The sequence below is a fragment of the Esox lucius genome, chromosome 17 (assembly GCF_011004845.1).
Source record: "Esox lucius isolate fEsoLuc1 chromosome 17, fEsoLuc1.pri, whole genome shotgun sequence".
Taxonomy (NCBI): Eukaryota; Metazoa; Chordata; class Actinopteri; order Esociformes; family Esocidae; genus Esox; species Esox lucius.
This window is the reverse complement of record NC_047585.1, coordinates 13,680,417-13,695,871: the sequence shown is the minus strand read 5'-3', so window position 1 is coordinate 13,695,871 and position 15,455 is coordinate 13,680,417. Positions and strand designations below refer to the sequence as shown.

The 15,455-nt window shown below is 46.5% G+C and overlaps 3 protein-coding genes across 5 annotated transcripts; 2 read left to right on the top strand and 1 right to left on the bottom strand.

Annotated features, from left to right (window-relative positions):
• Positions 1–43: 43 nt before the first annotated feature.
• Positions 44–7,381, top strand: ddi2 (DNA-damage inducible protein 2). 2 transcript variants are annotated; one of them, XM_010896103.5, is made up of 10 exons: positions 44–432; positions 909–1,038; positions 1,267–1,542; positions 1,684–1,810; positions 2,014–2,141; positions 3,027–3,155; positions 3,262–3,365; positions 3,458–3,650; positions 4,136–4,189; positions 4,548–4,605. In XM_010896103.5, exons 1-9 carry the CDS (start codon positions 295–297, stop codon positions 4,144–4,146), a joined length of 1,236 nt encoding a protein of 411 aa, XP_010894405.3. In that variant the 5' UTR covers positions 44–294; the 3' UTR covers positions 4,147–4,189; positions 4,548–4,605. The 2 variants fall into 2 exon arrangements, with proteins under 2 accessions (XP_010894405.3, XP_010894404.3); XM_010896102.4 differs by lacking the exon at positions 4,136–4,189 and having other exon boundaries at positions 4,548–7,381.
• A 1,661-nt stretch (positions 7,382–9,042) lies between these two features.
• si:ch73-15b2.5 (rho guanine nucleotide exchange factor 19) lies at positions 9,043–13,330 on the top strand. 2 transcript variants are annotated; one of them, XM_010896100.3, is made up of 12 exons: positions 9,043–9,482; positions 9,601–9,774; positions 9,852–9,934; positions 10,056–10,318; positions 10,414–10,574; positions 10,728–10,880; positions 10,972–11,101; positions 11,456–11,530; positions 11,625–11,717; positions 11,887–12,038; positions 12,175–12,345; positions 13,075–13,330. In XM_010896100.3, exons 1-12 carry the CDS (start codon positions 9,238–9,240, stop codon positions 13,208–13,210), a joined length of 1,836 nt encoding a protein of 611 aa, XP_010894402.2. In that variant the 5' UTR covers positions 9,043–9,237; the 3' UTR covers positions 13,211–13,330. The 2 variants fall into 2 exon arrangements, with proteins under 2 accessions (XP_010894402.2, XP_010894403.2); XM_010896101.4 differs by having other exon boundaries at positions 9,047–9,482; positions 12,424–13,167.
• Positions 13,331–13,584: 254 nt separating this feature from the next.
• Positions 13,585–15,406, bottom strand: cplane2 (ciliogenesis and planar polarity effector 2). The gene is made up of 5 exons (XM_010896099.3): positions 15,064–15,406; positions 14,803–14,955; positions 14,579–14,703; positions 14,322–14,458; positions 13,585–14,229 (listed from the first exon to the last, which is right to left on the bottom strand). The coding sequence occupies exons 1-5, from the start codon at positions 15,173–15,175 to the stop codon at positions 13,989–13,991; spliced, it is 768 nt and encodes a 255-aa protein (XP_010894401.2). The 5' UTR covers positions 15,176–15,406; the 3' UTR covers positions 13,585–13,988.
• Positions 15,407–15,455: the final 49 nt, after the last annotated feature.

The following is a 15,455-nucleotide window of genomic DNA, read 5'->3' as shown; positions in this document are numbered from 1 at the left end:
AATTGTTCTTCACAACGAACCCAAAGCTAGCTCTTAGGTAGCTAGTAGTATTTTAGAAGTAAATTGTCATTCTTATCTACATAGAATAGTTAATCAATGTGAATATCTAATGTATAATATTAAGTGTTCTTTATTTAGTGTGTTTATTTAGTGACAAAAACAGAAGTTTGTTCGTACTGAAATTATTTCCACGACATATACTAGCCAACTTAGGTAGCTAGCTAGCGTCAACAAACTTCAATTGACTAAGCCTGGATAGCGTAACGGGTTCGAGAGACCCTGTCTAAACGTGCGATGCTGTTAACCGTTTTCTGTGCGCCGAATGATCGCCCTGAAATCACATTTGCTCTCGATGTGTCTCCAGAACTTGATCTGAGAGATTTTGTGGCTCTATGTGAACTGGAATCTGGAATACCTGCTGTAGAAATCCAGGTGAACCACTAACGTTAAACATGCTACATAGCTAAAACATGCTACATAGCCAATTTAGCATAGAGTGGTTAGCAGACAAGTTGGGTAGCTTGTTAGCTACAACATTACATCTTTAGCCAATATTATTTTATACAGCTAAACTTGATTTGAAATAATCAACAAACCCATATTGATTTCACCTTATGTATTGACTGATCATGTTAACGTTATGTGTCTTGTAGCAACTATCTGTCGTAATTAAATAGCTAGCTGTAGTGCTACACGCTTAGCTAGCATGCTATTATATCAACCGCATGAAAACAACTTTTACTGAGTCATGTAACAATCTGTTAAGCAATCATTTGATTTGCTGGCCAGTATATGGTAACGCAAGGAAGTAGCCAATTTATCTGGTTTTGCAGTCGGATATTTGTCCGCTATTTTTCGTTTATTGTGTAGAGGAAATATTTCTAAATTTGCGTCATTATCTCATTCAGATCACATATGCAGAACAGCCCCTGAAAGACTTGACCCGTGCATTAGGGACCTATGGATTAAAGGATGGAGATGTGGTGGTGCTTAGGCAGGCAGAGAGACGGCCACCGCAGACACAACCAGCTTTCCCAGGTAAGTGCATTTGGGCCTTACCGAACAAGGAATGTGTTCAATGCTAGGGTTGGAATAATTTGAGAGATTGACTGATATATTAAACCATCAAAAAATAAACAGCCCACATTAGTACTTTTTTTTTTTTCTCTCCCTTTCAACTGTTTTTTTCTTCTTTCTTTCAAGCATCATCTCACTAAACCTCTGTCATGTTTGCTGTCTCTTCGCCCCTCCCTCTTTGTTCTCCAGGTCTGCCTCGTATCGACTTCAGTTCCATCGCGGTCCCCGGCACCTCTTCCGGTCCCAGTCAGCGTTCGACCCGCAGGCAGCAGCAACCAGCTGCAACCCCGCGGCAGCAGCTCTCATCCCCGCCTGCCGCGCCCCCCTCCCTACCCGGTTCTTCCCCTCAGGGTCTGGATGACCCTGCCTTACTGCAGCAGATGCTCCTGGCCAATCCCCACGAGCTGTCGCTTCTCAAGGAGCGCAACCCACCGTTGGCCGAGGCCCTGTTGAGCGGAGACCTGGGTGCGTGTGCGACGGGGGGGGGGGTGGCGTCCAACCTCGCTCCCTCTGTGTCGTGTGGCTTGTCATTGTGAAGGCTTTGGTTAGACGGGTGTGAAGTGTTCACCTAGGAGACTTAACCGTTTCTCTGGCTACCTCCCGTAGAGCGTTTCACCAAAGTGCTACTGGAGCAACAGCAGGACCGGGCTCGCAGAGAGCAGGAGAGGATCCGGCTTCTGACTGCTGACCCGTTTGACATGGAGGCCCAGGCCAAGATCGAGGAGGACATCAGGTACACACGCACGCTGTCTCACACACACAACAACCACGCTGTCACCCAGCCAATAAGGGAATGGTTTGGACCGAAGTCGAACACTGCCTCAGGTGGTCTCTTCTGGAAACTGACCTACTCCCGCCAAACTATTCCAGACACCTAGGTGTTTTACGTCAGCGCGCTTTCCAATGGTATATAACCACACAGCGTTTGTGCTGCAGGCAACACAACGTGGAGGAGAACATGACCATTGCCATGGAGGAAGCCCCGGAGAGCTTTGGCCAGGTGGTTATGCTCTACATCAACTGCATAGTCAACGGCTACCACGTCAAGGCTTTTGTGGACTCTGGTAATGCTTGCCCTTCTGTCTTTCTCTGTAGAAGCATAGGCTTTTTTTAGGGCGATGGGGTGGAGCCATTCCGGCAAACAGATCGTCTGTCTTGCAGTGTCCGTTTTAGTTTTGGCATGGCTTGGCTGTCACGATCATGTGTCTACTAATTCACCCCGACATCGTTTGCAATAACCTGTAGGTTGCCACACAGACAAGACGTAGACCCTCTGTGCTCCTCCCTCCTGCTTTATCTCTACAGCACCTCTGACATGTCTTGAGCTAAACGTAATATACTCCAATCCGCTTGCCTGTTCTGAGTAAATGCGAGTCAGGAGCTTGAGCTCCACTGTAAGAAAAGCATCTAGTATATCATTTGGCTTGCAAAAATTAAATGCAGTTTATTTGGGGTTTCAATTCCTGCAGGTTGAACGTTATTAGGTGTGAAGATGTGTAACGTCAGTTTGCTTGTGTAAAGGGTTAGAATTTGGGTACTGAATTATTGGGTGATTAGATCTATGTAAATCCTCATTAAATGCACTGCGTATCCTAGCTAGTCTATTAGGCAGACCGAGTTGAATGGGAGATATCATACATGATGTTTGACTTGGGAAACGATAAAACATCAACATTTTAATGTCTTTGTCTAAAGTCTGGCTATACCAGACTCCTCTTCCTTCGCAGATTAGCCCGCTTCACCATCAGCAGCATATGCAAATAGCATATAGCTTTACATTGAGAATTTTCAGACAAACTAGTTTGAAGTTATGCAAAAGAAAGGACCAAACCATTTTTGATGTTTTAGTATCGGAAAAGTATCAATGCAACACTAAATGTAACATTTAGCTGACGCTCGTCAACGCCTTCCTCTCGACCCTCTCCCGCGGCCTTCTCCCGCTCTCACAGGGGCTCAGATGACCATCATGAGCCAGGCATGTGCCAAGCGCTGTAACATCATGCGTCTGGTGGACCGGCGCTGGGCCGGCATCGCCAAGGGAGTAGGAACCCAGAAGATCATCGGCAGAGTCCACTTGGGTAGGTACCGACGCCTTTCCATTCCAACACGGTGTGAACACCTTGCGCAAGTTTGGCAATCTATCAAAAGACCAGATGTATCCAAACCGGTGTTGACCCAACCCAGCTCAGGTCCAGATTGAGGGGGACTTCCTGCCTTGCTCTTTCTCGATCCTGGAGGACCAGCCTATGGACATGCTGCTTGGACTGGACATGCTGAAGAGACACCAGGTCCAAATCCACACACGCCGCCAGATATCGCACGACCCCATATTGAAACGAGACCTGCTTTTAAACCACCGTTTCCCTCCCACTTGCCTCAGTGCTCTATCGACCTGAAGAAGAACACGCTGCTGATCGGGACCACGGGCACCGAGACCCGCTTCCTGCCCGAGGCCGAGCTGCCGGAGTGCGCCCGCTTGGCGTACGGCCCGGAGGGGCGTGACGACGCCCAGCCGGACGAGATGGCCGACAGAGAGCTGGCCGAGGCCCTTCAGAGATCGGTCCAGGAGAGTGGTAAGTGCGAAGGCGGTGGTCTCTGCCCGGACACGCTCGCGGTGCGGTGGAGGCCGGAGCCTGAATGCACATCTCGCATGGGCCTTTTTGTTAGCTTCTTTACTCCCAAGCCCCGTCTGTGTCACATGGTCACTGCACGTCATCATGTATACGCTCTAACCAGACTAGCTATGAAAGTAAAACCAGATCTAAGGTTGAATTAGCTGTGGGTAGTGCTACTCTTTCAGGTCTGGTCCTGTGAATGTATTTAATTGAACAGTTCTTTAACTAAGTTGAAAAAGAAAATTGAGCCCCCACCCCCAGCCCGATTTACCCCATTATAGGAGGTAAGATTACTGGGTCGCCCTATGACCTTTCCAGGGGTCAGTCACTGTTATATGGGCTGACGCGCTCTTCACCGTAGTGTGACAGCATGCGTTGTGTGCGAGTGCTAACTCTCTGCGTCCCTCTGCATGATGTGTGGTGTGCCGCCTAACTCTGAGCAGGACAGCACTGATGCATTTGGAGAAACAGCTGGAGAGGGAAGCTCTGCCAACCAGGTACTGCAAACCTACACACATCGTCATTGTCCCGTCAACATGTTCCTCTCCGTTTGCTGATTTTGTTTTTGTAGCGCAATCTATTATTTTTGCCTTCGGAAAAACATGATAATGAAGCTCAGTGCGAAAATCGGTTAGAAAGAAAAAAGGCATTTGTCTTTACCGTGTTTTTCCCAGGCTTTACATTTTTTTTTATACTTGGCGACGTAATCACTGATTAAGGTCTCTGCATTTCGATTTCATGTTGGATTTCCGAAGCTGGCATGGACAGAAACAATGCATGTTGTGTTTTGGTTTTAAGCGTGTCCTGATTATGGTCTGACCAGTGTTTGATTTTAACACTCGTCTTTTCCATCAGATACTGCAGATGGACAAACTACCTCACCGGAATCCCAACCATTCCCAACTCCAAGAGCCCTCAGCAGCACGCCCATGTCGCCGCCCCCTCCCCCCGGCCCCCCACGGAGCCTGACCCTGGACCGCTCTCAGTCCGCTCCAGACTACGTGCGCCGGGCCGGTGCCACAACACCTGTTCCGACCCGGCCTGATTTCCAGAGTCTCCCCGTCCCCGGGTCCTCATCCAAGGCCCAGAACGCTGAAGCTCCAGCCGAGCAGCCACCGCTCTCATCCCCTAGTCTTACCGACCTGCCGGAGCCCCTCCCGACCCTGGAGCCCGCAGCTCAGGATCTGTCCGAACCTGCCCCACTTGCTGACAAGACTGGCACTCCTGGCCCGGGTTGTTCAGATGACACAGTCGCTCCTGTCACGGAGATGGGTTCCGGCACTAGGACGGAGAACGACCCCCTGATCCCCCACCCAGAAGACGGCCTCCCCGCGCAGCCCATGGAACAGGAGGAGGACACGTCCGACCTCCCCACAGATCACCAGGCCTGTCTGAGCTCCCCGTGCCAGCCCGGTGGTGACGGGGAACGGGGCCATCTGAGCCCCGATCCCCCTCCGGTCACCCTGGAGCCTTGTCCTTCCGGATCAACCCCTGCCGAGATGGAGTCCCTGCCGTCCCATTCGCGGAGCTCCGCGCCATCGGAGAGGGACCAGCCGGATGGGGAGCGCGGCCCCAACTCGGACCCCATCCCCTCTCTGGCCCAGGCCCTGCTGGAGCTCCACGAGCTGCTGGTGTCCAACCGCTGCGATGTCTCTCGCTCCCCCTCAGACAGGCAGGACGCCGACGGGCTGGACGGCAGCCTTGACCCGCCAGCGGCGCCTGGAACCCCAGCACCCGACGCCACCAGCCAATCATCCACGTCGACTGCTACCGCAGCCGGTGAGGAGAGCTGTGAAAACGAACCTGCCACTGACTCTGGCAGGGGGACGCCTCCTGAGTGTGACCTATCCGGCTCCTATATCCAGGAGCCAAGCCTGGGGGCCAAGGCCGAACCCGGAGATGGGCCGCGAGAAGCGGAACTGCTGTGTCCAAGCAGCTCCAGGAGGGAAAATACAGCCGATGGCTTTGGGTTGGAAGACGTAAGTGAGAGCAGAGGCACTGTGCCGGAGGTCGAGGGTTTTGCTCCGTCCTCGCTCCAAGCAGACCTGGAGGTCAGGGAACCCCCAGAGGGGCATCAGGGAAGGGGCGTGGCCGACGGGAGGGCCTCTGGCAACGACAACCTAGACAACGTCAGCCTCCAGCCTGAGCCGGCCCAGCAGAGCCCCCTGGCTGTAGCTTCGGGCTTGCCTGACGAGGACGTTTCGCCCTGCACCTCACCACCTCAAACTCAGGCCTCGGTCCTCCATCAACACCCCTCTTCGTCCCCGGCCCCCCTCTCGCCCACTCCTCTTCCACTCCCCTTCGCCGGACAGTTTCCGTCTGAGCACATCCAGAGGATCCTGGCGTCTGGTTTCTCTGCCAGGGAGGCCGTGGACGCGCTGGAACAGGCCCAGGGCAGCGTGGAGCTGGCTCTGCTGGCGCTGTTGGCCCGCAAGATCACTGTGCCCACCTAGACCCGTCGTTGCCAGCGTGCGGGCGTCCCTGCCTCTTCGACATCGGTCTCATTCGTACTGTTGTCTTATTGTCAAAGGTGACATCTGGTGAAACTGGGCCTCTTGGCTTCTACCTGGGGATGGGGAAATGCTTTCTGTCCGTTGGCCTCTTGGTTCAGATTCTTTCTTCATTTTTTTTATTCCTGGATTTAGCCAAATATGACCTAAGGTGTGTTTGCATGCAGCAGCTGTTGGTGCCTGAAAATGAACCCGATTTGTCGGTTTCGTAAAATGGGATGTGGTCAAAGAATTTTATCTCCCCCAAAATAACCCCTTGCATATTTCATTCTAAACCCTGATTGAACTGCCCCCTTGGAGAAATCATATAGGTAAATGTTTACATGTGTGAAATGGCATTTTAAAAAGGGCTTAGGGTAACCTAAAACAGTATGTTTAAGAAATAAAATGTCAGGTTTGCGAGGAATGTTATCGATCTGGGAAACTATTCTTTTGTTTTTAATTGATGTTTATTTGAAGTGGATTCAGATTCTGAATTATACCCATCAGACAGTTATACACTGGGAAATGGCTGCATCTGAAACCATTGCTAACTGGTGATCTGTCTTTCCCTGCCAGAGTTCTTGTTAGATTTTTGCCAATCCTGGGGCACTTGATGGCTGTTTACCTTTTTAGACAGCTAACATGAGGTGAAAAATCAAGCAGCACTATTTTTCAAATTACCTTTAATTTCCCTTATTACCTGGTTTATGGAGCAACATCCAAAAAGCTGAGGACTTATTCAGCAAAGAATTATGAGATCAGTACATTGAATATTTCAGAGTAATGTAATTGAGAGATTTTGCAGGTAAAGCATAAGGTCTTCAAACATAACCACATGTTTAATACAAACATCTTTGGAAATGTGATGTGGTCATTTTACATAAAAGGGGTTTGGTAGCTACTGGTGAAACCTCTGTGTCCGATATCTACAACGTCTTACGTGTAGATTTACTCTACAGTATCTGTGTAGATTTAATCAAGCTGCTGGCCGTCAACTGGTAATCTGTCACAGTCCAAGTCTATCCAGCTGTCAGAGCCTTTGCTATCATTTGTCAGTCATATATCCATTATCCAACTTTTTTTTTTAATTGTATCTGGGTCATATTCATATAACATCTAGGCAGATGGAATTATTTAATTTGATCTTGTAATCATTTTAAAGTCCAAAATAAAATTAAACTGGTTCTTTGTATTGTATGTGTGTGATTGTGTGGTTTCTAAAGAATGGGTGTTAAAGATTGTAATTAAAGCCATTTTTTGCTAATCTGCCTTCATTTTTTTTGCCTTCTTGCTCCTATATTTGCTTTCATATATTACGCAAACTGTAAGTAGGCCTATTAGTTGAGTGGGCAAACTACTTTTAATGTCAGGTTCTTTGAGTTGTGCAGATGGGAAGTCGGGTCGCATACAGTCGTATGAAAAAGTTTGGGCACCCCTGACAATTTCCATGATTTTCATAAATAATTGGGTGTTTGGATCAGCAATTTCATTTTGATCTATCAAATAACTGATATGCATCAAAATGAAAGACAGGTGCATACATTTGGGCATCCCAACTGAAAAATCACATCAATATTTAGTAGAGCCTCCTTTTGCAAAAATAACAGCCTCTAGACGCTTCCTATAGCCTCTAATGAGTGTCTGGATTCTGGATGAAGGTATTTTGGACCATTCCTCCTTACAAAACATCTGCAGTTCAGTTAGGTTTGATGGTTGCTGAGCATGGACAGCCTGCTTCAAATCATCCCACAGATTTTCAATGATATTCAGGTCTGGGGACTGGGATGGCCATTCTAGAACCTTGTACTTGTTCCTCTGCATAAATGCCCAGGTAGATTTTGAGCAGTGTTTTGGGTCGTTGTCTTGTTGAAATATCCAGCCCCGGCGTAACATCAACTTTGTGACTGATTCTTCAACATTATTCTCAAGAATCTGTTGATATCGAGTGGAATCCATGCGACCCTCAACTTTAACCCGATTCCCAGTACAAGCACTGGCTACATAGCCCCACAGCATGATGGAACCTCCACCAAGTTTTACTGTGGGTAGCAAGTGTTTTTCTTGGAACGCTGTGTTCTTTTGCCGCCATGCATAACGCCCCTTGTTATGACCAAATAACTCAATCTTTGTTTGATCAGTCCACAGCACCTCATTCCAAAATGAAGCTGGCTTGTCCAAATGTGCATTTGCATACCTCAAGCGACTCTGTTTTTGACCATTCTCACCATCCTTCGCCTTTGCCTCTACGATATTTTACTTGGCCTGTCACTTCTGGCCTTAACAAGAACTGTACCTGTGGTCTCCCATTTCCTCACTATGTTCCTCACAGTGGACACTGACAGCTTAAATCTCTGCAATAGATTTTGTAGCCTTCCCCTAAACCATAATGTTGATTAATCTTTGTTTTCAGGTCATTTGAGAGTTGTTTTGAGGCCCCCATGTTGCCACACTTCAGAGGAGAGTCAAAGAGAACAACAACTTGCAACTGGCCACCTGAAATACCTTTTCTCATGATTGGATGCACTTGTCTATGAAGTTCAAGGATTAATGAGCTCACCAAAACTGTATTTACAGTAAGTTCGTTGTTAGAACCACAGGACGAACTATTTGGCACTACAGTTCTATGAAAACGGCCATGGGTTCGTCCAGGGGACCCAGGATTTTAGGCGATGGGACAGGCACTGTTTTAACTTATTGGCGTCTAGAACAATTTACATTCGCACCTATTCATAAATGAATGGTTACGTAATGTATACAGTTGTAGCGGCCCAATTGTGTACCCAGAAATGTGGCAGTAGTAAACTCCACATTCATACGGGTAACAAACGCACACCTGTACCGAATTGCACTGAGATTGTGTTAATGACGCCCAGCTGAAAGCTTTTAACGGAAAGATCCAGTGTTCAACCAGGTCAGTCTACGGTAAAGCTAGGCTACTTTGTAACGCGTTATTGTGCCTAATTTACGCTACCCTCCCCTTATGGTCAACTAGTCTCTACCGTGCCAGTGTCCTAGAGTCCAACGATACGGGGCCGATCTGCATCCTTCAACTCATGGACTGGTTAACGATGGCTCAGCTGCCTGACTTGAGTGTTCACCTGAGGACCGAGCCCTTTCCCCACACACGTTTCCGTATGGAGTTTACGGCCCAGACCGAGAATAAGCCAATAGAACAGAAGCAATTATTGGAAGAGAACTCAGAACCTCTTGGCAAGTCTGAGATCTCCCCGGCGGCGGAGATGAGTGGAGACTACATAGGCGGTGTGACCGATCAGACTGAAATGGAGGACTTCATCGGGTGAGTTATTTTCCATTGATTGTCATTCTTCAACCCGTACACGTCGAATTTTATTCTACCATAAAATGTACAGGGTGCAAAACGCTTCTAACCCTGTATAAATATAATGTGTCCTCAGCTTTGAAGGTATATCCTCAGCTCTCGTAACTGTGGCCACTTCGCAAGCATGGAGTCTCGGAGGCCTGATACAGCGGTCTATGCCAAAGTTGTTTTGGGTCCCAGGGCAGAATGACATAGTAGAGACTATGGCTTCCCCACTGTTACCCTCTGATAACGATGACCAGGAAAGAGTGTGAGCTTACATTTATTCTGGATTTCTTTTCAGATACTGAATTACAAAAAAAATAAGTCTTTTTTTTCTTCTTCTAGCTTTAGGTCAACAGAGACCTTAAAAGAGGAATGTCAAGACTACAATATGAAGGGACTGTGTGAGTCCAAGTACCTTGATGTCTGTAAGTATATGCCATTGAATAGTTGTCTCATCTGATTATTGTCCCCAACTGTTTTGTCAAAATCTTTAACAGTCTCCTAAAAGCCTTGAGAAAGTGTTGTCTTTGCCTCAATTCTCTGCAGTTCCACTATATCAGCACTTCTGCCTGTATTCGCTACGAGCTGACATAAACCGGATGAGTGGCAGCAGTCTGTCCGAGCTGGTGACTGCCGAATGTTTAACTGGCCTGCGGTCCCCACCGGTCCACTATGTCTGCAGTAATGTGGTCACCAGGCATCTATCACTTACAGGAGAGGACCTATGCAGGTCTTGGCAGGACCTGCCTGAAGTGAAGGAGAGGGGCCTGGTCAACACCTTCTCCCATAGGGAGATCTGTCTACAGGAGGTGGGTGGATGGCCCCACCCATGTCTTCTGATGTCATGTCATCCAAACATTGTGAGGAATAAAGAATGAAAATGTGAATTGTTTTTGCTCTGAAGGCCATGTTTGAGATGATCAGTTCCGAGGCTTCCTACCTGAAGAAACTAGGGGTAGCTGTGAATCACTTTCTTGCGTCCGAGGCGCTGGAACAGACAATCCCCCGCATGGAGCATCACATCCTGTTCTCAAACCTGTGCAGTGTGAGGAAAGCCAGTGAAGCGTAAGGACCTCTAATGGGATACGTTCCCAGAACAAGATGGTCACAATGTTATTGAAGGACAATCTAAAATTACAGCTCTAAAATCCATGTTTGTGATAATTGATACCGGCTTGTGCATTATCTGGGTTCCAATGACCCTTCTGGTATCTGCAGGTTTCTGCTGGACCTGGAGGTTTGCCTGGGGGAGAACGCGATGATCTCTCGGGTTGAAGACGTTGTGCTGTGTCACTGCCCTGCATTCCGATCGGTCTATGTGCCGTACCTAACCAACATGATGTACCAGGAGGCCCTCGTCACCCTGCTAATGTCTGCTTTTTGTCACGGTTCCACTGTTTTGTTCTTACTGCAGCGGCTCTACATACTCCCTGCTCAGTCTCGCTCTTTCCCCTATTCTCAGGCAGGAGAACCGAGAGTTCCTGTTTGCGCTGAAGAAACTGGAGAGTGATCCAGTGTGTCAAAGACAGACTCTGAAGTCCTTCTTTGTCCTCCCTTTCCAGCGGATCACTCGCCTTAAGATCATTCTGGAGGTAACCCTCGGAGGTGGCAGCCTACAGGGGGAGGGAGGAGTAGCGGTGTGGGTGGTGGTGATCCTGGACACCACTGGTTGTGGTTTGGTACATGGATTAGGATATCGTGACGCAGACCTTATGTCATGGTTGATGTTTTGGGTGCGCTTGTAAACCTGAACTCTGTGTCAATGTGTCTCCTTGAATTAATCAAAACGTCATGTTGGGAGTTTCTGCTAGATGGGTTTAGTCTGTTGAGCCAGCTCCTCTGCCTCCTTTCACCTGAAACAGTCTGTTCATTGGGCTCCCAAAAGATTCTTGGGTTAAAAGGCTTGAAAATATAATTGTTAGCACTAGTTTCTGCTGTGATTGTAGAACATCCTGAGGCTGACTGAGCGAGGCTGTGAATCGATCCCTTGTCTGAAAGACGCCATTGAAGCCACGCACAAGGTAGAGGTCACCACTAACACCTGGGGAGAAACGCATCTGTTTTATCCTCAGTTATGGTTCATTCTAAGTCTGTATTCTCTTCTGTGGAGAGCAGATAGTGATGGAGTGTAATGATGGGGTTCAGCGGATGAAGCAGATGGAGGAACTGGTTTATATCCACAAGCTCATTGATTTTGGCAGTGTCAAGGTTTGACATCTCTTTAGTTGTTTCTTATTTCAGTGGCATTGTTGTGCTACTGTTATTGTTTAACAAGATCACAGCTATTAAGAGACAGGCTTGTTCTCCATTTAACCTCTAGGTGGCATTGATGCATCACAGAAAAACCTGAGCTATACGATTCACCTCTGTTTTTCAGTCCATTCCACTGGTTACAAGTGGCCGCTATCTGATCCACAAAGGTCTCCTGAAACAACTCATTCCAGAGGGCTATGTGCCAGGTTCCAGAATTTCCTACCTGGACATTTACCTGCACGTTTTCAATGACCTGTTGCTCATCTCACTGAAAAAGTAAACTTCCTCTGACAGTATAGCTGTGAACTGTATTTACAAGCACTGCATCCGTGCTCCATTTTAATTTGATACAAAGTAGCCGCTCCTTGTCATACTACTGATGTCACCCCGCCTCTCTCCTGCCCTTCTTCAGGGAGCAGCGTTTCAGTGTGCTGGATCATGCTGTGTTCCCCACCCATGTTCACATTGAACAGCTGAATACAGAAGCCCTTGGTCTCCCCCCAGAGTCCTTCGTGATGCGCCTTTCCCAAAACCACACCGGGCATGCCACTGCCTTCATTCTTGCCCCACATACCATTATCAGGTAAGAGTTGTTTTGAACTCCTCGGTCCCCTTCCTCAAATGGGATTTACAAAATGACTGGGTGTGTTTGGGTTTTCAGGTCAGACAAAGAGGTGTGGATGAAAGCTCTGTCTTCACAAAGACCGTGGTAACACAAGACATTTTAAGTGGTATAAGTGATTCTCTATCAGCACAGGCTGGATTTTTTCAAGAGCGGTCATGTTTTGGTTGTCCGTCTGTATTACTGCACCGAAAAGCCTAGTCAAATTGCAGGTTGTGATAGTGCAACTTGACGCAGCCCAGTTTAAATTGATGTTCAGTCTGTTCCAGGATTGTATGCACTCGCATCCTATTCACTTGTGTATTCATATTTAATGACTTATTCGCACAATTATTTTTGTTTGGTTTTCCTGTGTTTGCACTGCATTCAGTTTTGACTGACCACCACAGCACTTGTTCATACATGGGTAACCTGGCCTTATCAATTACCCAGCTCACAACTAGTTAAGGAAATCAGTTAAGAATTGGAATGTACATCTTATGCATGTCATTGCGAGCAAATAGGAATGTAACTTAGCAACTTGATATGATTTAGAGGTTTTACTTTTTGATTTATGAAATGTACAACTTTAACACTGAGTGTTCATATTTGTAAATGCTGCAATTACTTTTGTCGGCTTACCAAATGCTGCTTTGTTGATGGATGGCCTCTAGACTATAGTTACTCGTGCTTTGTCTTGTGTCCAAACAGAAAACACCTCTGGTTGAAGGAACTGCTCATGGCTTGCTGCTTGCCCCCAGGGGCACAAATGTATTTTTTTCATTGTGTATTTTTAATTGTTGGGGTTTTCCTATATTTTCTGTACTTTAATATTTGGTATATTTGACCATACCCTACAGAAAGTATTTCCACAGATAACCATATAAGTTAACCAGCTCACAATTTACAAAATGTTCTGAATTTTAATGTGAATTTTACACATGATAAATAAAATGTCATATTTTAATGTTCCTGTTTTTTATGCTGAAAGTTGTCTCTGGTATATTTTAGAATTTGTTCTTAGACTTTTCAGCTTTTAATGTAGTATATTCCATTCCAAGAATGCTCTTGGGAATTAAAGGGAATTTTAAAAAACATGACCGTATGTATACATTTTGTGAAATAAGAGAAAAATATAGCAACTTAGTGAAAGGACTAGATGTGGAGAGCTGGTGATGGCTACAGAACATGTATTTGGGAAAATGAAGTCCATGTATTATTGAATAAAATGGTCAGACTTTATTTGGAACCATAACTGAAAACATGAAATACTTCATATGTAACATTAGACTTAAAACATTTTAAACATAAGATCCTAATAGTGACTCCAATTGTAAAATAACCCATTTTTATTTTTGAACAATTACAACTACATACTCTAGCTGCCCTCAAATCAATATAAATGAAGATTATCATTTAAATTCAGACAGACCTCATTTTCTACTAAAGTGTTGTTCAAAAACCCAACCAGTGTATTTAAATAAGCTTGAGGCAGGTACATGGAACCACATTAATTGGAGCAAATAGGCTGTCAGTAGCGTGCTGTTCGGTTGTTCCAGTCTTATGTTTTCTGGGACTGCTCTGTCGAGGGTACCGCAGCAGTGTGGGAGGCGGAAACGAGCTGCTCAAACCGTTGATTTCATATACACCGCAGATTCTGGGTGCGTGGGGATTGCAGGGGCCATGGCTGCCACACAGTCCTGGTGCCACAGGTGCTCCGCTAGGCAGTTGAGTAGGGGCGCGACCTCACCGAGGTTACTGGCGTTAGTGACGTCTCCACCCATGCGGAACACTGGCAGGCCACTGACCTCCTGGAACCGGGTCACCTCCCTCTCTGTCACGTCTGTGTGCGTGAACAGGTCAAATCTGAGGTTGCTGTCAAGGACAAAATCCTGGGTGGCTGACCAGAATCTGTCACAAACTGTCCACCACGTACAAACAGAACAATTTAAGGATACTTTGTGCCGACAACCAATTTCACAACTCTGTCACAAAGTTCAGTGCCTCTGGCGATCTGATTGGTCAGATCATCAAATGACACTCTATCAGTGAAGGAGAAGAGGAAGAGGATGGCATCTACCTGCTCCTTACATGACTGAAACACACAGAGGAAAATGGGTATTAAATATATTTTTTCTAGTATCACGGAATCAGTACAGTTTAATGCCATTTTATTGTTGTAGGGATGTGCAAGCTTGTGATATTCCAGGCCTACCGGAAGCAAGTGATCAAATCTGCGTAAGGCGTTTTCCCCACAGTCCCACAGTTGCAAGCGGAAAAACAGCACACGACCGCTCTCTCTCAACTTCACAGGCCAATAGACCACTGAGGTCTCAATACCTATAAGAACAATTGTTACGGGGTCTTTTTCATGTAACATTTATTTAACCCATCACATGCAGCTAGAATGCAAAACCACCCCAGCTGCAAGAGGCCCACCTGTTGTTTCATAGTGCATGTTAGGAATTTTCAACCCAGTGAGACGTGCAGCTAGAACGCTCTTCCCTACTCCACTCTTTCCTGAGATGAAGATCTTGTAGTGGACAGTGTCCACAGACACATTAGGGGGCATTACTGGAGCCTCCAGAAGACCTGAAAATGTTGATTAGATTTTTACAGTATTTAACATTAATATAAGGCTTATAAATGTAGCCAGTAAGGACTTAGTAGCATAGCAGATATTTAAGTCAAGAAACTTACCAAAGTTTCTACGTTTTTTCTTGTGTAGAATCCTACTGAAGAACTCCCTACTATCTGCACTTCGATGCCAGTCGTCTACCACAATAGACCCAGGATCCAGGATTTGTGCCATGATATCGTGTTTTTTTGAAGAATCGACAACGTCAACAAATCAGTCATTTCGCGGTCCCGTCATGTGTACCCGTTTGGATCTTTTGCATCGCTTAGATGTTTATCAGTTATATTTTGGAATTCCGCGACGTTACGGCACAGCTACTTGGTTGACTAACTTGTCTGATAAAAATGCACCAACGTTCAAAACAGATGCTTTATTTCCTTGACAACCAGTTATGGGCAAAGAACAAAATTCGTAACTTCCGGGTACTTTCAGAGTAAAAGTCAAACGTAATCGC